Source organism: Schistocerca piceifrons, chromosome X, assembly GCF_021461385.2.
Source record: "Schistocerca piceifrons isolate TAMUIC-IGC-003096 chromosome X, iqSchPice1.1, whole genome shotgun sequence".
NCBI classification, from domain to species: domain Eukaryota; kingdom Metazoa; phylum Arthropoda; class Insecta; order Orthoptera; family Acrididae; genus Schistocerca; species Schistocerca piceifrons.
In genome coordinates this window covers 705898768-705924523 of record NC_060149.1, presented here as the reverse complement: position 1 = coordinate 705924523, position 25756 = coordinate 705898768, and the positions used below count along the sequence as shown (strand labels likewise).

The 25756-nt window shown below is 40.9% G+C and overlaps 1 protein-coding gene across 1 annotated transcript in view; it reads left to right on the top strand.

Moving 5' to 3' along the window:
• Positions 1–25756, top strand: part of LOC124722628 (KICSTOR complex protein SZT2-like) — a 727281-nt gene that overhangs the window by 10506 nt on the left and 691019 nt on the right. The window contains exons 3-5 of the mRNA XM_047247762.1: positions 9499–9672; positions 9755–9832; positions 22752–22844. Coding sequence (XP_047103718.1) covers positions 9499–9672; positions 9755–9832; positions 22752–22844 — 345 coding nt within the window. The remainder of the gene's footprint in view (positions 1–9498; positions 9673–9754; positions 9833–22751; positions 22845–25756) is intronic.

The window sequence follows — 25756 nt, the reverse complement described above, 5'->3', positions numbered from 1 at the left end:
GCGAAATGCAGGAAGATCTGCAGCGGATAGGCACTTGGTGCAGGGAGTGGCAACTGACCCTTAACATAGACAAATGTAATGTATTGCGAATACATAGAAAGAAGGATCCTTTATTGTATGATTATATGATAGCGGAACAAACACTGGTAGCAGTTACTTCTGTAAAATATCTGGGAGTATGCGTGCGGAACGATTTGAAGTGGAATGATCATATAAAATTAATTGTTGGTAAAGCGGGTACCAGGTTGAGATTCATTGGGAGAGTGCTTAGAAAATGTAGTCCATCAACAAAGGAAGTGGCTTACAAAACACTCGTTCGACCTATACTTGAGTATTGCTCATCAGTGTGGGATCCGTACCAGATCGGTCTGACGGAGGAGATAGAGAAGATCCAAAGAAGAGCGGCGCATTTCGTCACAGGGTTATTTGGTAACCGTGATAGCATTACGGAGATGTTTAATAAACTCAAGTGGCAGACTCTGCAAGAGAGGCGCTCTGCATCGCGGTGTAGCTTGCTCGCCAGGTTTCGAGAGGGTGCGTTTCTGGATGAGGTATCGAATATATTGCTTCCCCCTACTTATACCTCCCGAGGAGATCACGAATGTAAAATTAGAGAGATTAGAGCGCGCACGGAGGCTTTCAGACAGTCGTTCTTCCCGCGAACCATACGCGACTGGAACAGGAAAGGGAGGTAATGACAGTGGCACGTAAAGTGCCCTCCGCCACACACCGTTGGGTGGCTTGCGGAGTATCAATGTAGATGTAGATGTAGATGTAGAAAGATGTTTAAGTTCTGTTGGACAATATTTATTAAAACCCTGTTGGATGTGTACAATGATACAGAAGAGATACGCAGGTACGAAATTGCATATTGTTCTAATTGGCAGGACAAGAGTAGAGTATTGTTTTCCAACAGAAAAGTAGGATTCATTCCTCTGTAATTTTCGAGGAAAGTAGAACTCAGTAATGTCGTGGTCTGCAAGTATGAAACTACAGACACCAGATGGAATGCACTACGCTTTGTCTTACTGCAACTAGTATTTAATTTGGGAAAATAACTGTTTATGCTCTGATTTGACATTGTTTTTAATGTGCCCAAAGGATATTATCACTATTGAAAATAAGTGTGAATATAGAGGAAAGGAGTCCAATACAGGTGAGTTTGTCTCTGTGAGGAAGGTAGATTATGATAACAGTAAGTGCTCAGCTTCATTGTGTGATACCAGAACTTAGTTCTAACACTGCCAGAGTGCTTGTAGGGCAGTGACAATAAGATAATTACGGAGCTGGATATTGTTGAGAATCCTTTATTTTAAAAGTGTTGAATTTTGAGTTTTTTGAGTGTACGTGCTTTTAGGGCTTTAATATCTAAAGTTGAATAGCTGTTGCGATGATCTTCATATGTTTATATTATTCACAAAGTATTCTTTCGTTTACCATAATGTATTGTCCTTCAAACTGAGCAGTGTAACTATGGGGCTAGGTTTCTAGCATAAGATGGCTTATTAGCAAGATGCAGACTAATGTCTTTAGTAAGTGGTTTGACAATTTTGTGAACTTCAGGAAGCCATCTGGTGATGATTCTGCTTTGCTAATGAGTGATGGGATTCATATTACATTTCTCTGAGAGACAAAGCAAGAGAAAATATGACCACACATCTGTTTATCTCTTTATCCATGCATAAAATACAGTGTCTTGTGTGAAATTCATGGGGTCTGTTTACAGTATAATATCCCCAAGAAATAGAAACCTGGTGAGAAAATAACCCATGTCAAATAGCAACCTCAATTTTGATTATGATGTTATTTGGAGTGGCACACTTGAAAGCAGTGATAATGGAAAATGGGACTCTTTACATGCAACGGGAATACAGAATAACTTTGCATTATACCAGGAGTTTGACATACAAGATGCAAATAATGGAGTAAATGTGAGTCCAGTTGGCATCCGGTCAGCTCCCATAATCACCAAGACACATCAAGACCAATTTAATGTAGTAAGGTCAGCATGTTCTGAACCTGTTAAATCATCTCCATAAAGGGAACATTTGAAACAGTTCAAAGAGATGAAAGGTGTGGTGGAATCGTAGGAGACAGAAGTGATTCTTAGTTTGATATAGATTTATTTGAGAGAAATCCTTTGGTTGTGCAGTCTGAAGAAGAAAACACTGAATGCGTATTCTGCAATGATTGTTTCTCTGAAGACTAACATAGAGAAATAGGCACAGTGCATGCATGGGATGCTATCCCTGGGCTCCTGAGGAATGCTAATTGGAAAAAGAGCTTTGGCATTCCCTGGCTGCCCTTCTTTTGCAAAATAAAAACAGAAAATGTTGAAGAGGCATTTAGGAAGGAAATATTATTATTTTAGGGTTTGCCTGTTTTGATATTGGTCAATATTATATTTTTCTCTGACTGTCTCATACTAGGAGACCATTTCTGTTTCAGTTCAAATTGATTTGTTACTGCTTTTTTCAAATTTAAATGTAATAAGTGTTAAGTAGTCCAACAGCTTTGCTGGAATGGTAACACTGGTTCCTGTCAGATCATCAAAGTGAAGCACTGTGTGGCTGGGCTAACACTTGGATGGGTGACCATCTGGTCTGCCGAGCACTGTTGGTGAGCGGGGCGCACTCAGCCCTCGTGAGGCAAACTGAGGGGCTACTTGATTGAGTAGTAGTGGCTCCAGTCTCGTAAACTGATGTACAGCCAGGAGAGCGGTGTGCTGACCACATGCTCCTCCATATCCGCATCCAGTGACGCCTGTGGGCAGAGGATGACACAGTGGTCGGTCGGTACTGTCGGGCCTTCATGGCCTGTTCAAATCGAGTTAAGTTTTTTAAGTGTTACGTAGCATGAATCCAATAAATAAAATGTGAAATGTAATGATTTCATTTAAATTTCCAGTTAACAAACATGCATTTTTATCAGGAATTTAATACAAAGTGGGGTAATGTGAGATGAGGAAAGTTTCCCATTAGGGATGAGACTGGGATGAGGTCCACCAGTTACCTGCCTCATTTGTCAAGGCATGGCAGCAGTCGGCATCTGGAAATAAGTCTTATCGTCTGTGAGATTCGCTCATATAACACTTGGTCCAGGGGCCAATGTCTGCCAATGTAAGTTCATTTACCACTTCAGTTTGCTCCACACATTTTCAGTGGGATTAAAGTCCAGTACTCCATGAGGCCAGTTGATCAAGTTGACATCAGCTTGTTGTGAACCATTGCTGAACAATTTGACTCAATGTGAACAGGTGAGTGATTCTGCTTGAACTGGATCCCTTCATTGTGACAGCGCACTGAAACCATCATACTGTACAAGTGCCAAGATGCTATCTCTGGTGGTCTGCATATGCTGAGACATCCTGGCAGTAAATGACTGTTCGTCATATCAGTATGTTGTCCTGTGACTCCTTCAATGAAGTCAAATACTGTACAGTGACAGGGACTGGTGGCTGATCAATGGTGCTGTTTTTGACATTCAATCAGCAGGTATGACAGTTGAAAACTATACTTCATCTAACTGCTCGAATTGTGAAGATGTCACAAATGTCTGCAAAAGTACTTCAGTTACAAGATGTGATACTTGCGTATGGTTATTGAGCTGACACAGTTTATAGCCAGCAATCCCAAGTTACTATTTGCATTCCAGTTTTCAAAGCGCACTCAGACATGTGAGGCTCTATTTAAATGGACTTAAGTTTCCATACCTTATTGTGGGGTTTCCATAAAATGATCAAGTGAGGTGGTAGTGATTAATACACTGGATTCCCATTTAGGAGAGCTGGGGTTCAGTTTCCTGTCCATCCATCCAGATTTAAGTTTTCCGTAGTTTTTGGAATCATTTTGAAGGCAGATGCCAAGAGGGTTTCTTCAAAGATGATATTGTCGATTTCCTTCCACATTTTTCCCCAGTCTGGGCTAGTGCTGTGTCTCTTATGGCATCATCGCTGAAATGTCACTTAATGGTCAGGAGCAGGTGGGTGACAGTGCAAAGGTTCAAGTCCATGACACACTTCACATTGTAAAGGTTAAGTGTTGGTTTACAAATACAGTATGAAAAGATCATGGAAATAGTTCTGAGTTTAATTCATCATTACAGTTTGGGCACAAGACTATTGAAGACTAACAGAATGATTTATGGAAGGAAAGGTCCGAGTAAAGAAACTGCCATACAATGAAGTCAAGTTTGGATCAAATTTCCACACATTATATCAATAAAAATGGCAGAATGTTTTTGTAATATAACGTCTTGTGCAAAATGAGACCCCCTCCCATATTTCCACATAACCAGGAAGCCACAGAGAAGAGGAGGCTTTTGAGTTAAAACAATGGGATCTTTAATCAAAAGAAATCTCCCTTGAACTCTTTAACAAGAGATGTTTACGAGGACAGTATCCCACCTCCTGTAGGGAAGCTAACCTGGTTCCTTCCCTAAAACCAATAAAAAATCACTGATCTCAACATAGTTTTTCTGCAGTGCTCTTTCTTGAGCAGGTGTTCAGTAGCTGCTCTGTGGATTCTGGAAACAAGTTTTTTGAGTTGTTTGCATTATGGACCTGAGAGTATCTTTCTGCTCTGGATAATTTTACCCAACTTGAGATAGCTATACAGAAATCTTTCCCATGTGAGAGGTATCTCACAGGAATATCTTTCGTCAGCTTTATTAATTTATTTATTTATGCATCTAGTTCTATAGAACCAAATTGAGGAGCAAACCTCCAAGGTCATGGAACATGCCAGTACATGAAATTACAACATAAAAGTAATGATTCTTTCGACGTCTCCATATTTTATTATAAACATTTTTTAAATCATGTTAACAGAACCTGAGAAAGACACTGATAACAGCAGCTGGTTAAACAGGCAGTGGCTGATGTGGGTTTTGCTGTGTGTGAAAGTTAATTGCTGCCACTGCAGTTTGTGACCTCTGCTGGAAGCAATATAGATTGCATGAGAAAGGATTTCTGCAATAGTGTACCACCAAGTTCCTGGATTGTGAACTATCTGTAATTCATGACGACACTTTGTATATTGCCTCTTAGTGTTGTGCATTACTTTTTTATCTCCTTATGTCTTTGGTGGTCATCCATTGCTGCTTTAAGTTTGAGGTGGTGAATTGCAGTGACAGTGAAATAAGAGTGAGTAAATCAGATCAAATAATTATACTTTAGAGAGATAGTAATTTAGATGGTTGAAGAAAACTATTCTTTCGCTTGTGTGGCATGGGCATAACCAAAACAGTCATTTTCTAAATCAAGATACTAGAAATGTAGAGGGAAGAAAAGTCTGTCTTTTCCCAGTTTCTTGTACAGTTAGGAAATGGTTCCTTCTCCAGATCTTTCCCTGAACTGACAGAGAAACCACTTACTTAAAATCACACACGATATTTGAATAATGTCCATTGCTCAGATGTGAGGTACTGGTTGTTGCAGTTTATCAGTAAACTGACAGCATTCAGTTACCTCAACTGTATTTCACACAATAGGACAACATGTTTTGAGAACATCGTCTCTCGAAACGTATTATTGCATTGTGTGATGTACTGTTAAAATGTATTGCGCCACCCACCCACACACACACACGCCCCCCTCCCCCCACACACACACACACAGAAACAGCATCTTTTTGGAAAGTGTATAATGATGTCATAAAATTCAGACAGGAAACGTGTACTGAAAAGAAAAAAACCTGATGGCGTTTCAATTCTGATGTTGCTCTTGTGTGACTGATTGTTTCAAAACATAATGTCATATGGTGGATTATGCCTAAGGCCGGTATTACACTATCAAATTTCTTTGTCAAATTTCTTTGTCAAATATCTTTGTCAAAAATCTTTGTCAAAGATATTTGATGGTGTAAGAGGAACTTTGTCAAATGTCGTCCAATATTTGATCAAATCTAGGGCCTCACTGTAGATTCGATCAAAGAAATCGCTTGTCTTCTGTTCACTGCAATGTGACATGTTACCACATGGAGAGCTAGCATCGCTGCAGCGTTCTGTCATCTGTAGTGTTTTTATAAACATTGCCAGTAAATACAATTGGTGTGTGCCGACAACTACAAAATTAATAGAGATGTACGAAGCTGATGAGGCGCTTTACAACGTGAGGCACCCTGAGTACAAAAATAGATTAAGAAGATTAGAGACCTGACCTAACCTAACCTAACCTAACCTAACCTAACCTAACATAACCTAACATAACCCTCTCCTGTAGCAAGGAATCGGAGTGAGCCTGCCTTCTGAAGATGTAGCGGTTCTTAAGTGAATATTGTGCTTTGTGATATGAGGATACACTTCACTGAGCACATACAGAAATGTATGCTCATCCATTCTTAAGTAATTGATGTACGACTTGACATCTTCCACTGTAAACTCAGGTAACAAGTTTTGTTGAATGCTTTTATCGTGTCGTAAAACCCACGGCTTCACCCAGATTAGATTAGTTTTTCATTCCATAGATCCGTGCTGAGGAGATCCTCATGGATGTGGAACATGTCAATTTTTTTTTAAGCTGAAATAACAATACTAATAGTATGAATAAATACAATACATCATTTGTTTCTATTAAAAATTTCATCAATGGTGTAGAAGGAGTTGGCCACTAGTAAGTCTTTCAGGCTCCTTTTAAACTGATCTTTATTTGTAACTAAATTTTTTATGTTTGCTGGCAAATTATTGAAGATGAGTGTTCCTGTGTAGTGGACCCCTTTTTGGACTAAAGTAAGTGCTTTTAAGTCCTCGTGCAGATCATTTTTGTTCCTGGTATTGTATGTATGAACTGAGTTGTTTGTTGGAAAAAGAGATATATTATTTAGGACAAATTTCATTAAGGAGTAATACTGAGAGGCAGTAGTTAGTATGCCCAGTTCTTTGAAAAGGTTTCTGCAGGACGTCTGTGAATTTACTCCACAAATAATATGTATTACATGCTTTTGGACTCTGAAAACTTTTGTTTGACTTGAAGATTTACCCCAAAATATTATACCATATGACATTATGGAATGAAAGTAGGCAAAGTATGCAAGCTTTTTCATTTTTATGTTGCTTATGTCTGCTAACACTTGAATTGCAAATACAGATTTGTTAAGGCGTTTCTGCAGTTCTGTGGTGTGCTAGTCCCAACTGAATTTATTATCAAGTTGTAATCCCAGGAATTTAAGACTGTCAACCTCGTATGTATGGTTCCTTTTTTTCCCCCCACTTCTTTTCCGCATGTGCACACAATGCAATTGCGGTACATGCAACTGCTGCGGTTAATAACAAGTTGTTGTCTGCCATCTTGAACTTTGACGAAAAATTTGATGACAGTGTAATACCCCTTCTAGCGCTACATCAAAGATCTTTGTCAAATATATTTGACGGAATATTTGATCACATCTTTGATCAAATCTTTGACAAAGAAATTTGATAGTGTAGTATCGGCCTAAGAACAATACTTAGTTTTTTGTGTAGAAACATGAGTCAGTAAGATATGTTCTACATTTCCTATGTATAAAGTATTACGAAGTATTTGTAGGAGATGGTGAACCAGGTTTAAATATTGCATATGACACTTCTTCAAATATGTTGCATTTAGCATTGCAAAGCTATAATTTTCAAAATATGTTCTAAAATAAGTAGTCCAGATGTTTTGTTTGTGGTGTTTGAGGCCAGTCTTGGATGTGTTTGAGTGATATTTTTGATAAGAGATGGAGAATGCAGTCTCAGATGCTGGAGAGAGAGAGAGAGAGAGAGAGAGAGAGAGAGAGAGAGAGAGAGAGAGAGAGAGAGAGTGAGTTAACTGTCCCATTTCATGGATATTTGAGCACAGACACTGATAACCCTGTCACCAAGTGCCCTAGAAAACAACAGCATAGGCAAAATATGAATGTTTAAGAGTGTGTGTTGAATAACAACAGATACATCACACACAAGCGTTTGCAAGGCTTAAAGTACAAGACAACTTGTAAAAAATGTAGCAAGACTATGATGGAAACAGGAACATTGTTTTCTTTGCCACAAATCTGTGTATATTTTTTGGGAAATTATACAGTCAAGAACACAGCCATGCTAGGTTTTGTATTGTAATCTTTATATACACTGATCAGCCAGAACATTATGATCACCTAGCTAATTGCCAGTATGTCTACTTTTGGCACGGATAACAGTGGCAACACATTGTGGCATGGAAGCAATGAGGCCTTGATAGGTCACTGGAGGGAGTTGGCATCACTTCTGCACACACAAGTCACCTGACTCCTGTAAGTTTGTGGGGAGGGGGGATGATGACCTCTGACGCCACATTCAATCACATGCCAGATGTGTTCAATCCTGTTCAGATCTGTTGAGTTGGAGAGCCAGCACATCAATTGGAACTTGCCACTGGGTTCCTCGAACCACTCCAAAACACTCCTGGCCTTGTGAAATGTTGCATTATCTTGTTGAGGAATGCCACTGACATTGGGAAACATGATCATCATGAAGGGGTGTACATGGTCTGTAATCAGTGTAGATACTCCTTGGCCTTTATGGTGCCTTTTACGAGCTCCACTGGGGCCATGGATGCCCCAGAGCATAATGGAGCTGCTGCCAGCTTCTCTCTGTTTCGCAGTACTGGTTCAGTGAGCTGTTCCCCTGGAAGACAGCGGATTCATGTCCTCCCATCGGCATGGTGATGAAGGTTTCAGGATTCATCAGACCATGCAATGCTCTGCCACTGCTGATGGTCAAGTGTCCATTTCAGTTGTAGTTGCCAGTGTCATGGTGTTAACATTGGCACATGCATGGGTTGTCGGCTGCAGAGGCCCATCATTAGGAGTGTTCGGTACACTGTATGTTCAGACACCCTTGTACTCTGCCCCACATTAAAGTGTGATACTAGTTCTATCGCAGTTCACTGCCTGTCCTGTTTCACCATCCTGCCCAACCTACAATGTACAACATCTGTAATGAGGAGTGACCACCCAACCACACAACGTCTGGACGTGGTTTCACATTGGTTTTGCCATGCATTGAAGACACTCACCACAGCACTTCTTGAACATATGACAAGTTGTGCAGCTTCCGAAATGCTCGTGCCAACCCTCCAGTCCATTAAAATCTGCTGTTGGTCAAACTCAGAATAGATCGTGCATTTTCTCCATTCTACACATGGACAGCACACTCGCGGATACTACATGCATGGTACGTGTATCTGACTAGCAGTCATTCCTCGCCAAGTGATGCTGCTATTGCCTGGATGGATTTGTATTGATAGTAGGTAGGTGGTCATAATATTCTTGTTGATCAGTGTAGGCAGTCACTGATTTCTGTTAACTTCACAGTATCATTCAAAATACCTGATCTTAATAACTTTTAGTTCAAATCTTAATAATGTATGTGATACAGCTTGTAAGTGTCTCTTATGTGGTTATTGTATTGTGATGTAATAGAAAAATATTTTCTTATAACTACTCATCGCTTAGACAGTTATGTTTAATGTGTCTTAATTGTGTGCTGTTTTTCTCTTTCCAGGAGCAAGAGCTCATAGTCAGATCTATCGTGCCATATGAACCCCCACCAAACTGTAATTATGAAGCTAGTCATTATTATAAATATCTCATCACACAACAGTCAAAAGTAGTTTTCCTGTCTCACAAGTACCGTATAGTTTATTGTTTAGACATGAGTCCCTCATTGTCTGCAGTGGTAAGTATGATTTGCTTTCAGTTGTTTGAGAATCAATTAGCTGAGCTTCTTAAATGCCAATTATGACTTTTTTTTTTTTAAGGATATTCAAAGAGGTGAAGTTATGATAGATGAGATGTTTGTTTCTTTGAAACATAGTTTGGAAGGACTAACAAAACCAGTAAGTATTTAATATTATTGTCATTAAAAGTTCATAAATACAGTTTGTTCTAAAATGTTAGTATTCAGTTATGTTGAGAATATTTATTGTATACATTATTTAAATAAAATAGTGTATTTTATTTTTTTATTTTTTAAATTTTATTTTATTTATTTATTTATTTTTTTTGTTGCTTCACATGTGCCATATAAGGAGTCTTCATAAAATTTGTGTCTGTAATCTTACTTTTTTCACTGCTTTTATCTTGGGCAGAAGAGGGTGGACCTACAGGCAGCATAAACTTGCCCGAGAAAATAAGCTAGGTGCTGTGCCAATTTTTCACACCAATAGAACATTATGGGAAAAAAAGGTCAATATGAATTAGGATAGACTGCTTCTTACCACATAGAGGAGGCATTGAGCAGCAGGCAAGCACATTTAAAAGTAGACTGGTGGACATTAATCAGCTTTCAGACAAACTCCTTCATCATACAAAGGGAAGAAACCCCCCTCCCCCCCCCCTCTCTCTCTCTCTCTCTCTCTCTCTCTTTCTTTCTCTCTCTCTCTCTCTCTCTCTCTCTCTTTCTCTTTCTTTCTCTCTCTCTCTTTCTCTTTCTTTCTCTCTCTCTCTCTCTCTCTCTCAGGGTGGTCCATTGATTGTCACTGGGCCAAATATCTCACGAAATAAGTGTCAAACAAAAAAACTACAAAGAACGAAACTTGTCTAGCTTGAAGGGGGAAACCAGATGGCGCTATGGTTGGCGCGCTAGATGGCACTGCCATAAGTCAAATGGATATCAACTGCATTTTTGTAAATAGGAACCCCCATTTTTTATTACATATGTGTGTAGTACGGGAAGAAATATGAATGTTTTAGTTGGACCACTTTTTTCGCTTTGTGATAGATGGCGTTGTAATAGTCACAAACATATGGCTCACTATTTTAGATGAACAGTTGCTAACAGGTAGGTTTTTTAAATTAAAATACAGAAAGTAGGTACGTTTGAACATTTTATTTTGGTTGTTCCAATGTGATACATGTACCTTTGTGAACTTATCATTTCTGAGAACGCATGCTGTTACAGTGTGATTACCTGTATATACCACATTAATGCAATAAGTGCTCAAAATTATGTCTGTCAACCTCAATGCATTTGGCAATACATGTAACGACATTCCTCTCAACAGCGAGTAGTTCGCCTTCTGTAATGTTCGCATGCATTGACAATGCACTGACGCCTGTTGTCAGGCGTTGTCGGTGGATCACGATAGCAAATATCCTTCAACTTTCCCCACACAAAGAAGTCCGGGGACGTTAGATCCGGTGAACGTGTGGGCCATGTTATGGTGCTTCGACGACCAATCCACCTGTCACGAAATATGTCATTCAATACCGCTTCAACTGCACGCGAGCTATGTGCCGGGCGTCCATCATGTTGGAAGTACATTGCCATTCTGTCATGCAGTTAAATATCTTGCAGTAACATCGGTAGAACATTATGTAGGAAATCAGCATACATTGCACCATTTAGATTGCCATCGATAAAATGGGGGCCAATTATCCTTCCTCCCATAATGCCGCACCATACATTAACCCACCAAGATCGCTCATGTTCCATTTGTCGCAACCATCGTGGATTTTCCGTTGCCCAATAGTGCATATTATGCCGGTTTATGTTACCACTGTTCGCGAATGATGCTTCGTTGCTAAATACACTCCTGGAAATTGAAATAAGAACACCGTGAATTCATTGTCCCAGGAAGGGGAAACTTTATTGACACATTCCTGGGGTCAGATGCATCACATGATCACACTGACAGAACCACAGGCACATAGACACAGGCAACAGAGCATGCACAATGTCGGCACTAGTACAGTGTATATCCACCTTTCGCAGCAATGCAGGCTGCTATTCTCCCATGGAGATGATCGTAGAGATGCTGGATGTACTCCTGTGGAACGGCTTGCCATGCCATTTCCACCTGGTGCCTCAGTTGGACCAGCGTTCGTGCTGGACGTGCAGACCGCGCGAGATGACGCTTCATCCAGTCCCAAACATGCTCAATGGGGGACAGATCCGGAGATCTTGCTGGCCAGGGTAGTTGACTTACACCTTCTAGAGCACGTTGGGTGGCACGGGATACATGCGGACGTGCATTGTCCTGTTGAAACAGCAAGTTCTCTTACCAGTCTAGGAATGGTAGAACGATAGGTTCGATGACGGTTTGGATGTACCGTGCACTATTCAGTGTCCCCTCGACGATCACCAGTGGTGTATGGCCAGTGTAGGAGAACGCTCCCCACACCATGATGCCGGGTGTTGGCCCTGTGTGCCTCGGTCGTATGCAGTCCTGATTGTGGCGCTCACCTGCACGGCGCCAAACACGCATACGACCATCATTGGCACCAAGGCAGAAGCGACTCTCATCGCTGAAGATGACACGTCTCCATTCGTCCCTCCATTCACGCCTGTCGCGACACCACTGGAGGCGGGCTGCACGATGTTGGGGCGTGAGCGAAAGACGGCCTAACGGTGTGCGGGACCGTAGCCCAGCTTCATGGAGACGGTTGCGAATGGTCCTCGCCGATACCCCAGGAGCAACAGTGTCCCTAATTTGCTGGGAAGTGGCGGTGCGGTCCCCTACGGCACTGCGTAGTATCCTACGGCCTTGGCGTGCATCCGTGCGTCGCTGCGGTCCGGTCCCAGGTCGACGGGCACGTGCACCTTCCGCCGACCACTGGCGACAACATCGATGTACTGTGGAGACCTCACGCCCCACGTGTTGAGCAATTCGGCGGTACGTCCACCCGGCCTCCCGCATGCCCACTATACGCCCTCGCTCAAAGTCCGTCAACTGCACATACGGTTCACGTCCACGCTGTCGCGGCATGCTACCAGTGTTAAAGACTGCGATGGAGCTCCGTATGCCACGGCAAACTGGCTGACACTGACGGCGGCGGTGCACAAATGGTGCGCAGCTAGCGCCATTCGACGGCCAACACCGCGGTTCCTGGTGTGTCCGCTGTGCCGTGCGTGTGATCATTGCTTGTACAGCCCTCTCGCAGTGTCCGGAGCAAGTATGGTGGGTCTGACACACCGGTGTCAATGTGTTCTTTTTTCCATTTCCAGGAGTGTAGAATGCGTGCAAAGAATCTGTCATCGTCCCATAATCTCTTGTGCCCAGTGGCAGAACTGTACATGACGTTCAAAGTCGTTGCCATGCAATTCCTGGTGCATAGAAATACGGTATGGGTGCAATCGATGTTGATGTAGCATTCTCAACACCGACATTTCTGAGATTCCCGATTCTCGTGCAGTTTGTCTGCTACTGATGTGCAGATTAGCCGCGACAGCAACTAAAACAACTACTTGAGCATCATCATTTGTTGCAGGTTTTGGTTGATGTTTCACACATGGCTGAACACTTCCTGTTTCCTTAAATAACGTAACTATCAGGCGAACGGTCCAGACACTTGGATGATGTCGTCCAGGATACTGAGCAGCATACATAGCACACGCACGTTGGGCATTTTGATCACAATAGCCATATATCAACACGATATCGACCTTTTCTGCATTTGGTAAATGGTCCATTTTAACACGGGTAATGTACCATGAAGCAAATACTGTCCGCACTGGCGGAATGTTATGTGGTACCACATACTTATACGTTTGTGACTATTACAGTGCCATCTATCACAAAGTGATAAAAGAGGTCCAACTAAAACATTCATATTTCTTTACATACTACGTGAATATGTAATAAAAAATGGGGGTCCCTATTTAAAAAAAAAAAAAAAAAAAAAAAGCAGTTGATATCCGTTTGAGCTATGGCAGCGCCATCTAGCGGGCCAACCATAGCGCCATCTGCTTTCCCCCTTCAAGCTAGACAAGTTTCGTTCTTTGTAGTTTTTTTGTATGACACTTATTTTGTGGGATATTTGGCCCTGTCACGATCAATGGACCACCCTGTATATATACATCCAGTTAGTGTGGCCACACTCCAGTGAGAAGCTCTCTCTACTGAAGTGAGTAGTGATGGGTGTACGGAAGATGTGTGGAGGGAGAGGTAGGGTGGTGGAGGGGAGAGATGGCAGGATACAGGTTGTGTGTGTGTGTGTGTGTGTGTGTGTGTGTGTGTGTGTGTGTGTGTGTGTGTGCGTGCGTGCGTGTGTGGTGTGGTGAAGCTACTGTAGTGTTGCTTGTGTGAATCCGTATAGACAGGTGTGGGACAGAGACAGGATTGTGGGCTGCTAGGTGCAGCAGTGGGCATTGGGAGAGTTGTGCTGAGGGGTGGAACCCCGGGGGGGGGGGGGGGGGGGGGGGAGCAGAGAGAATGAAAGGACCCGGACCCTGCAGGTGAGCTGGGGAGACAAATGGTGTGTGTGGCTGGAGTGTGTATTGGAGAATGGAGGCCTTGGCTTCACCGTCTGGACTGTGAGGAAATACATACCACTAAAATACAACAACACTCAACCTCAAAGTGTGCTACATGCTGATGAGGTGAATGGCTGTTGAGGTAAAACAGTATCTAGCAGGCAACCTTGGGGGCACCTGTGCTCCGCTTTCTCCTCCCCCCTCTTCCCTGTTGCATAAGGTTTGCTCAGGCATGCAGGGCTCTGTCTGGGTGGACATTTGTTTCCCTAGCATCTCCTGGGATCTCAATGGAACTTATGTGAGGGCATGGTTACCTGCTCTGATATAATGGATGTGGACCTTGTGGAGTTACGTGAAGAATAGAAAAACGTGGGCATCCCAGAAGTGCAGAACTATATGAGGAGAGTCAGTGGCACATTGGAAAAATCTGCAGCGTTTATTCTAGCATCTACCGCTCCAGAATTACATGAACACATCCTTGCAGGCTATACCCTTCTTAAGGTTCACCTATTTGTTCCTAACCCAATGCGATGTCAAAGATTTGGCCATACCACTGTGGGGTGTAATGAGAGGGCTACATGTGGAAATTGTGGAGGCCCAGCTCACAAATTAGGCAATTCTTGTACACTTCCTCTGAAATGTATAAACTGCTCGGGGGATCACCCAGTATGGAGCAGAAATTTTGAGATGTACAACAAGGAAAGGAAAATTCAGGAGTTGAAAGTCACGAGATGCATACCCTATTACAGCAAAGCTTTGCAACCTCCTGTTTTTGATACCTCTTTTCCATCAGCCCTTAAGCAGCCAATCGCCAAGTGTGATGCCTCCACACAAACTCAGGCCACAGATTCAAGTATGAGTGCATAGGCTTGTCAGTGTACCTGTGGGGGAAAAACTACACTTGAGCCAAGAATCATTCAGAAGCCATCAGCAATGGGCTTACAACATAAGCCACATACTGCTGCCCACCATCAGAAGCCTACTAAGCCATCCCCTCAGAACAAGCAACCAACTCCTCCCATAAGTAAGTATAAACATCCCTCAAAAAGTAGTTTGGAGTTGAAGAAAGTGGCAGTTAAATCTTCAGATTGATGAGCTTTCTCCCTCTCAGATGGGGACTTTACTCTTGAGGATATGGATTTCCACCTGGAGGAACCGGAGGGCTGGGCACCAGCTAACATGTCCCCTGACCTCCCAGCTAAATCACTGCCTTTGTGGTAGAAAGACAAGACCAACCATCGCTAATCAGTGGCTGCCACAGAGACTTCTGCATTGTGGTGGAATTTAGATGGATTCCGATCACATCTGGAAGAATTGCAGCTCCTGATCCAGGAGAAACCGTTCTGCATCTGCTTACAAGAAGCTCATTTTAAAGTCACTGACACACCTGTATTAAGGGGTTACCACCCCTACAGGAAGGACGATGTTACTGAAGACAGGGCTAAGATGGAGTGGCTGATTTCACTGATGACAGATGCTATTCTTCTCCTGTCCCTCTTACCACGGCCAAACATGCAGTTGCCGTGAAAGTTCTAGCACCATTTAACATCACAATGTGTTCTTTATGTCTTCAACCTCATGATCCTGTGGATGCAGATGCACTGACAGAACTTTCCCAGGCAATCCCATGCCCATTCTTCCATGTGGGGGACTTCAATTCACACAACATGCTGTGGGATTCTGCCACCACTTGCTCCATGAGTCAAATTATCAAGCGACTTGTCCATTCTGAGAATATCTGCCTTTTGAACTCGGGTCAGTTCTCACACTTTTCCACAGCTTCAGAATCTTTTTGAGCCATTCGTCTTCGTGTTTGCTCCCCAGGTAGTGCAGACTCAGTTCTGTGGGAAGTGGCTACAGATTTACATATTAGTGACCACTTCCCACTGTGGGTCCATCTGCCGGTTCAGACGGTGGTCGACAGGAGACCACGAAAATGGATGATTCAAAGGACAAATTGGTTGCAGTACAGTTGACAGGCCATTTTGAACAAAAGGAATGTGTGCAGGAGATGGTGACCCATATCACTTGTGAGATCCAACAGGCTGCTGCAGAGTCCATCCCACAATCTAGAAAGCACCTCAGACAACAGACTGTACCTTGGTGGAATGACAACTGTCTGAGGAGAGTGATAAAAGAATCGAAGAGGGTTTCCTGGAAGGAATTACAACTTCCGTTAATTGTTCCACTTCCACCGTGGGAAAGCATGGGGAGCTGACAGGTCCCGCCTCCTGTAGTTTTATAGGGCATTTGTTTGATCACATTCAGATTATGGCAGAGTGGTCTGTGGATCAGCCTGTATTTCCTGCCTCAAGATCTTAGATGCTGTCCTCAGTGAGGGCATTCAGATATCGACTGGAGCCTTTCGGACCATCCCAGTTTGTAGTCTGTGTGCAGAGGCTGGTGAACCACCACTCTGGCTTTTGCAACATATCCTTTTGGCTTGAGAGGCACTGAGACTCTCAATGTCACCTCAGTCATTGGCATTTAGTGCAGTGGTCCAACCAAACTTTGAACAGTTGTTCAGGAATCGGTCCCATGCGACCAAGCCATTTGGAATACGTGCTACTGACTGTCTCAAGGATCCAGATTTATACAGATGGATTCTAGAAAGAGAATGTCCTAAATTGTTCTGCTGTTTTCCCTGATAGGGATTTCAAAGTGCGTCTTCTGGAACAATTTACAAGTTATGATGTGGAACTATATGGCATTATGATGGCACTGGAGAGAATTCACAGACATCACCATACAAGGTTTCTTGCCTGTTCATACTTGCTTAGTGCACTACAAGCACTTCACCAGATGTATCCAGTAGACCAGCTGATTCAGCTCATCCATGACTCCTTACAACAGCCCCAGCATCGTGGCAAGGAGGTGATCTTTTGCTGGGTACCTAGCCACATCTGGATATAGGGAAAACAACATGGCTGACAAAGCAGCCAAGGAAGCATGTCAAGATGGTGTTATCTGCCAGTGTCCCATTCCGTTGCACACTGCCATCTCATTTTCTGACTGCTGCATCATGCATCAGTGGAAGACTGAATGGTTGAAAGTGACAGAAAACAAACTGCAGTCACTCAAATCATCCACATTGGTGTGGTGGACTTCATGTCAGCCTCAATGCTGGAAGTGGGTTTTGCTTACCAGGCTGTGCGTCAGACATAGCGCTGTAACACATGGCTTCCTCCTCTGGTGGGAGTATCCCACCACTCTGTGAGGTTTGCGGTGTGCACTTTCAGTTCAGTATATTTTGACAACGTGTGTCTCATAGACTGGTATCAGGGCAGCCCTCATTCTTGATGGAGATCTGCCCACCACCCTCGCTGATACTGATTCCTATACAGAGTGGTGAAATTTTGTGAACTGTCAGATATCATCCCTAAAGTGGTGGGGAAGGGAGGCAGACTTTAATGCATTATAAACTGCTCTGTATGTGGGGACAGCCTTTGTCACCATCCATGAGATGCTGACTTTTCATCAGGGCACTGATGACCATGATGTTGAGTGCCTCTCACATAAAATAATGATAATAATAATAATAATAATCCCTGTGGAGGCCCGGGAAAAGAATAGGCCTCCGGTATGTTCTGCCAGTCGTAAAAGGCGACGAAAAGAACAAACCACTAATAGGGCTAACCCCTCTTTTAGTGTGATTAGTTGGTTCAGGACAGAACTAAAGAAGCCTCGGACAAGCGCCGTCATGGTGGGGATGACGCTTGAACCCTATGCCCGCCCACAATGGTAACGACACTGCTAGCCAACTGGAAAATTATTTAAATCCAAATAGAGGTGTTTTGCAGGATATGCTTCCTGCAACCACCCTAGAAGGAAAACAAAGACAGAGGATGAGATGGTCAGATGAAGTTAATCGACACCTCATGTTCTGTTATTACCAAGCAACAAACCTAGGAACCAACACAACTGGATACAGATCACAAGTATACACAACATTTATTACCAGATACCCAGAATTAAAATTTTTAACAGAACAACGACTAGCTGATCAGATCCGTGTAATAATCAAAAATAACAGGATACCCCAGTCAGAATTAGAAAACATCAAACAACAAGTACAACAAATACTGGAACAAAATAATGTGCAATCAGAAGAAGAAGAAAATACAGTAATGGACTCAAACATCCCAGAGCAAACAAACAAAGAACAACACGCATCAATTAAACAATCAGAGGAAAACGAAATCTTAAGACAGCCACCAGAACAAGCACAAATAGAACACAAAGTGACACACATGTTAGATATAGAAGAAAAATTTCAGCTGACATATATAGAATACAAAGACACACATACAGACATTAGACCATTCTTGCATAGACCGCCAAATAACCCACAAGTCGAAACAACAATAAAAACTATCAACACAATCATACACAACAAAATAAATGAAAACACAACTATGGAAGAGTTACAACTACTGGTTTATATAGGAGCACTCACTACACTAAATATACACACTAGGCAGAGATCAGAACCAACCATCACACAGAAGAAACCCACAAAACCAGCATGGCAACACAGGCTACAGATCAAAATAGAAAAACTGAGAAAAGACATCGGACAGCTAACACAATTTATAAGAAATGAAATCTCGGAAAAAAAAACGAAAAGGTTAGGTAAAATCTCACAACAAGAAGCGACAGAGCAATTAGATGAAAAGAAGCAGAAATTACAAGCATTGGCCAAACGACTTAGAAGATACAAAAAAAGTGAAAATAGAAGGAAACAAAACCAAACATTCAACACAAACCAAAAGAAATTTTACCAGACAATAGATAACACACACATTAAGATAAACAATCCACCAAACATAACAGACATGGAACACTTCTGGAGCAACATATGGTCAAACCGGGTACAACATAACAGGCATGCACGGTAGATACAAGCAGAAACAGACACATACAAGATGATACCACAAATGCCTGAAGTGATAATTTTGCAAGATGAAGTCACCCAAGCAATTAATTCTACTCACAATTGGAAAGCCCCTGGAAATGATAAAATAGCAAATTTTTGGCTAAAGAAGTTCACCTCAACACATTCACTTCTAACTAAATTATTTAACAGTTACATTGCAGACCCATACACATTCCCTGATACATTTACACAAGGAATAACTTATCTGAAACCTAAAGATCAAGCAGACACAGCGAACCCAGCTAAATATCGCCCCATAACATGCCTACCAACAATATACAAAATATGAACTTCAGTCATTAAACAGAAATTAATGACACGTACAACACAGAACAAAATTATAAATGAAGAACAAAAAGGCTGTTGCAAAGGAGCACGAGGATGTAAAGAGCAACTGATAATAGATGCAGAGGTGACATATCAAGCTAAAACTAAACAAAGGTCGCTACACTACGCATACATTGATTACCAAAAAGCTTTTGATAGTGTACCCCACTCATGGTTACTACAAATATTGGAAATATGCAAAGTAGATCCTAAATTGATACAATTCCTAAACATAGTAACGAAAAATTGGAAAACCACACTTAATATCCAAACAAATTCAAATAATATCACATCACAGCCAATACAGATTAAGCGTGGAATATACCAAGGAGACTCATTAAGTCCTTTCTGGTTCTGCCTTGCTCTGAACCCACCATCCAACATGCTAAATAATACAAATTATGGATACAATATCACTGGAACATACCCACACAAAATCACACATTTGCTATACATGGATGATCTAAAACTACTGGCAGCAACAAATCAACAACTCAACCAATTACAAAAGATAACAGAAGTATTCAGCAATGATATAAGTATGGCTTTTGGAACAGACAAATGTAAGAAAAATAGCAAAGTCAAGGGAAAACACACTAAACAAGAAGATTACATATTGGATAACCACAGCGACTATATAGAAGCGATGGAAAAAACAGATGCCTATAAATATCTAGGATACAGACAAAAATAGGAATAGATAATACAAATATTAAAGAAGAACTAAAAGAAAAATTTAGACAAAGACTAACAAAAATACTGAAAACAGAATTGACAGCAAGAAACAAGATAAAAGCTATAAATACTTATGCTATACCAATATTGACCTACTCATTTGGAGTAGTGAAATGGAGTAACACAGACCTAGAAGCACTCAATACACTTACACGATCACAATGCCACAAATATAGAATACATCACATACATTCAGCAACAGAAAGTTTCACATTAAGCAGAAAGGAAGGAGGAAGGGGATTTATCGACATAAAAAACCTACATTATGGACAGGTAGACAATTTAAGAAAATTCTTTCTAGAACGAGCAGAAACTAGCAAAATACACAAGGCAATCACTCATATAAATACATCGGCTACACCACTGCAATTTCATAACCACTTCTACAACCCTTTAGATCACATAACATCAACAGATATGAAGAAAGTAAATTGGAAAAAGAAAACACTTCATGGCAAGCACCCGTATCATCTAACACAGCCACACACCGATCAAGACGCATCCAACACATGGCTAAGAAAAGGCAATATATACAGTGAGACAGAAGGATTCATAATTGCAATACAGGATGAAACAATAAACACCAGGTATTACAGCAAGCATATTATTAAAGATCCCAATACCACAATAGATAAATGCAGATTTTGTAAACTACAAATAGAAACAGCAGATCACATCAAAAGCGGATGTACAATACTAGCAAATACAGAATACCCCAGAAGACATGACAATGTCGCAAAAATAATACATCAACAGCTTGCCTTACAACATAAACTTATAAAACAACACGTTCCTACATACAAGTATGCACCACAAAATGTACTGGAGAATGATGAATACAAATTATACTGGAACAGAACCATTATAACAGATAAAACAACGCCACATAACAAACCTGACATCATACTCACCAATAAAAAGAAGAAATTAACACAACTAATCGAAATATCCATACCCAATACAACAAATATACAAAAGAAAACAGGAGAAAAAATTGAAAAATACATCCAACTGGCTGAGGAAGTCAAAGACATGTGGCATCAGGATAAAGTTGACATCATACCAATCAACTACAGGAGTCATACCACACAATATCCACCAGTTCATCAATGCAATACAGCTACATCCAAACACATATATACAACTACAGAAAACCGTAATCATTGATACATGTTCAATTACCCGAAAGTTCCTAAATGCAATATAACATATACCGTACAGTTAAAAGGAAGTGACGCTTGATCAAGGTCCGCGTCACTCCATTTTTAACCAGACTTAACGTCTGAGTGAAGAAATAATAATAATAATAATAATAATAATAATAATCTATAATCTATAATCTAAGGTGGTAGACTACAGGCTGCTTTCACAGGTGGCACTACCTTTGATGGGATAGAAAATGTATGTGATAGAACTAGAGTAAGTGGTAATGGGATGATGTGTGGGACACATCTTGCCTCTAGGTTTTTTTACAGGGATATGAGCCATGAGCAAGAGGTTGGGAACAGGGGTGGAAAAGTGAAGGATAGTGGTACTGCATAGGTTGGGTGTGCAATGCAGTACCAATATGGGAGGGGACAAAAATAGTGTGGAATAGATGGTTCACATCACTAGTGTGGCCCACTACATAACTGTGTTAATGTATTCTAGAGGATTTAGGGTGACTTAGAAGGCAGTCTGTTTCTTCTGATTCAGGGGCATAGATGTGGTTCTGTTGAGGTTCAGACATAGTCCAAACACTGAGAGCTTTCAAATGTTGGGGACAAAAAGAGCACAAGTAGATAACAACAACTACAGTTCTTAAACTCAGATGTTTCAGTAAATCAACAGTTAAATGGAAGAATATAGTTTTACCCAGACCATTTAAGAGCATTTCCCTCTAATGACTACTACAGCCCCTCAGGACTGATCTTTCCACTATCTGTGAGTGACTGCTGAAAGGAGTCCCCACCAGTAATGACATTTTCAGCTATGCTTTCTTCAGTTGGATTCAGCTTCATCTGAAGTACATGGCATTATATCAGATATCACAATGAAATTCAGTACAGCATGTTGTGGTAGCTCACTGGTAATCCGAAACACATCTTTGCTGCCTTTAACCTAATATGTGAATCAAGGCACTTTCCCAATGAGTAGAATGAAGCTATTTTAAAACATCCTCACAAATCCGTGAAGGACCTTTCAGCTATAGAACAGTTTGTCCTGTGCAGGCATCACCTAATATGTGCTTAGTTTGGCCTCGTAAAAAATTTTAATAATGATTGGAGGTAGGATATCCTCAGATAGATCCATTCTCGGGACATACAGAGATGTATCCCTGTCTGTATATGGTGTTTTCTCATCATCAACAAGAAATAAATCTTTTCTGGTTTGTTCTGTCCTACAAGGTCTTGGTCCAGTTATCTCTTCTTTAGTTGTCCAGTGTTCCTTCTCCCATGTTTTGCCTTGTAGTTCAGCAGTTCATTTAGATTTATGGGTTCATCCATTCTTGTTGTGTATTCCTTCGATTTCTTTGTGTATTGTATTTCTTCTATGTACATCTACTTGTTGTTTTATTTTTCAGTGTTGTATTCCTGGCTCATCTGTGGAATTTAGGCCACAGATTTATGTTACAGTAATAGCTCATACTCCATTCTTCACCACACCAGCTCAGCAGGTGAGTAACAGTAATTTTATGAATATTTTATATTACAGTTTGGCATGTCACTTCGCCCACAAGAATTTCAATGAAAATATTTTAAGTTTCATATGTACAAGGCCTAGCAGAAATTCAGATTGTTTTCTGTACCATACTTGCTTTGAAAATTATTAAAAATCAAAAAGGCCACTTTTATCTCATTGAAACTACGAAGACCAATTTGTCATCGAGATATCTTTAATTATGAGTATGAAGTATTCCCCTTCCTCTTGTAGCCACATTTCTTTTTCTTTTGATATTCCAGTGTCAAAATTATCTTGATGGAACAGGGAAGAAAGTTGCATATAGCTCTCTAATTGGAGCCATTGTCGCCTTACTTCTCATTTTCAGAGTCTTACGAAGCTAGAGACTCTGTAGTATTGAATGTGATTCGTCTCTACAGTAGGATTAGTAGTCATGGCAAGTCCTTGATGCTATTCAGTTAATTAGACCAAATACCAGTCTGCTAATCCAGAGCAATACAAATGTAATTTTAAATTCAACATACATTCATTCAATTCATTTACACAATACCAGTCTGCTAATCCAAGACATTACAAATGTAATTTTAAACACAACATGCATTCATCCAACTTGTCTACACTATACCATTCTAGATTTGATATAAAGTATACAGGCTGTAGAAGGCAAACAGAAAATAATCTCAATTAAGCTCTATTCCAGAATATCTGTAGTAAATTTCTGCTATAATTTCCAGAACAAAGATTGAGTAAAAGATCAAACTTGTTCCATCTACAACATGAATGAAATACTGACCTTACAATGCAGTGAAGTCAAAAAGAGTAACCATGTTAGAAAGCAGCACAGGGCAAGTTTTTATTCATGGTATCTGCATTGATCAAGAGTGAATTTTTGCCTCCATTTCTCTCAGTTTCAGGGTTTAATCATTTTTCCTGAGGTATTTTTGGAAGAGCATGAAAAGAACGATATTCTGCAGTTTTCTCAAACCGCATGCAGTGAATGCTAGGCTGGTTTCTTTGAAACGATGAGGGCCAATTTCTTGCCCCATCGTTCAGCAGTTTGAGGTTGTGTTCTATCTCTTATGACCTCATCATCAACAAGATGTTGAACAGTAACTTTCCCCCTGGATTACTCCTAATTATCCCATCTACATATGATGTTTTAGGTTAAATGGTAATGGAAAGAGAGAGAGAGAGAGAGAGAGAGAGAGAGAGTGAGAGTGAGTGAGAGTGAGAGTGAGAGTGAGAGTGAGAGAGAGAGAGAGAGAGTGGGGGGGGGGGGGGCTGCGTGTACGTGTACGTACCACTTTCTTGTTCTTTGTGTTGAGGTTATTTTTTATTTTTGTGTTTGTGTGGTAAAATTGTGTTCGTGTAAATTACAACATCCTCATCTAATACAGCAAGGGAAACAATATTTGTTACCCAGCTTGCTCATGACTCAAACCGAACTTCATGCTGTTCTCAGCATTAAACAAAACTTGTGATCTCTGAAAATTTGTGGTTTTTGAAACCACAAGATGCAATAACAAATACTTGATCAGAAAAATTTTAAACATCCATCTGAATCTGGAATTGCAAGCTAGTTCAGTGGTCATTCCAGGTTGACTGTATGTGAAGACTACAGGCAAGTGAGTTTCAATCTCTTAACATATTTGATTAATACAGAGGCCAAGGAAATGACACCATCTGTTGCTTAAGGAAGACGTCTTGGACAGTCTGAAAAATGTTGGTGTTACACGTTTATTCATACCTGTTTGTTACACGATGTCGCCTTTGGGTGATGGACTGTCAGTGCCAGTAAAACATCCTTTATATAATGTGAATGATAAGATCTCCACTGATGGAAATTGCGACGTACCCGAAAATGTACCCAGTGAGATCTTAAACCATGGCACTGGGATGTACTATTGAATGTATGCATATAGATATTACTCAGTGAAGTTGGTGACTACATGTGACTATTATTATTCAGCAACTTTGTGCGATTGTTATGTTATCAGTCAGCGAGCTTCCATGTGTATTCAGAATCCTGCTACAGTTTGGTCAGTTATTGAGATTTAATTGTTGTAAAAATAGCTAACAAGCTGCAGGTCAAATCTTTTAGGTAACGCAGTAGAAATTTTTGATTTGTTACTATATTCCATTACTGTTTTTGCATGGGGGATGCTGCTGAGTGGGCCACAGTGGTCATATAGAAGAGTGACCCTCTGGAGTTTCAGTTGTAGGACAATGTGATTTTTTGCCGCTTATGGGTCTCAGTTGATTGTGCTGATGGCTTGTACTGTATCCATGGGCACCAAACGGTAGTGCACCGTGTGCAAACTTGTGATAGATGTATACTGTGTCAAGTTGTTCTTACTGTCCAAAGTCGTATACTGAGCAAGTGATGCACTGGCTTTTCCTACTGTCACAATCTATGTAATTTTTTAATAAAGTTATTTCAGTAAGTCACTCATTGATCAAATGTCCACCAGTCTCAGTACTGTTTTTGAAATTAATTTGTAACAGAGGTACTTTGAGTTTCAGAGCTTCATTGTATTAGTGAGATGTTCAACATGTAATATGCTGGACCCACATTTGGCAGATGACAGGACATCAAACTTTAATCTTCTTTCTTCCATTTCATGATCAGTAGCAACAGAGCTAAAATCCCTGTGTGATCATTCTGATTCTTAACATGTGATTTCTGATTCCATGGCTTCCACAACAACTTCATATGCTTTATGGATGAGGTGAAATCTTCAACAAGACTTCATTGGGTTTCTTCTCCTATCTTTATCCATCCAATCTGAACTAGTGCTCAGTCTCTAATAACCTTGTTGTGCATGAGATTTTAAACAGTAACCTTCCATCTTTTAATACCTTCATGAACTTTTGAATTTATTTCAATGTGTGTAGATAAAATAGTTG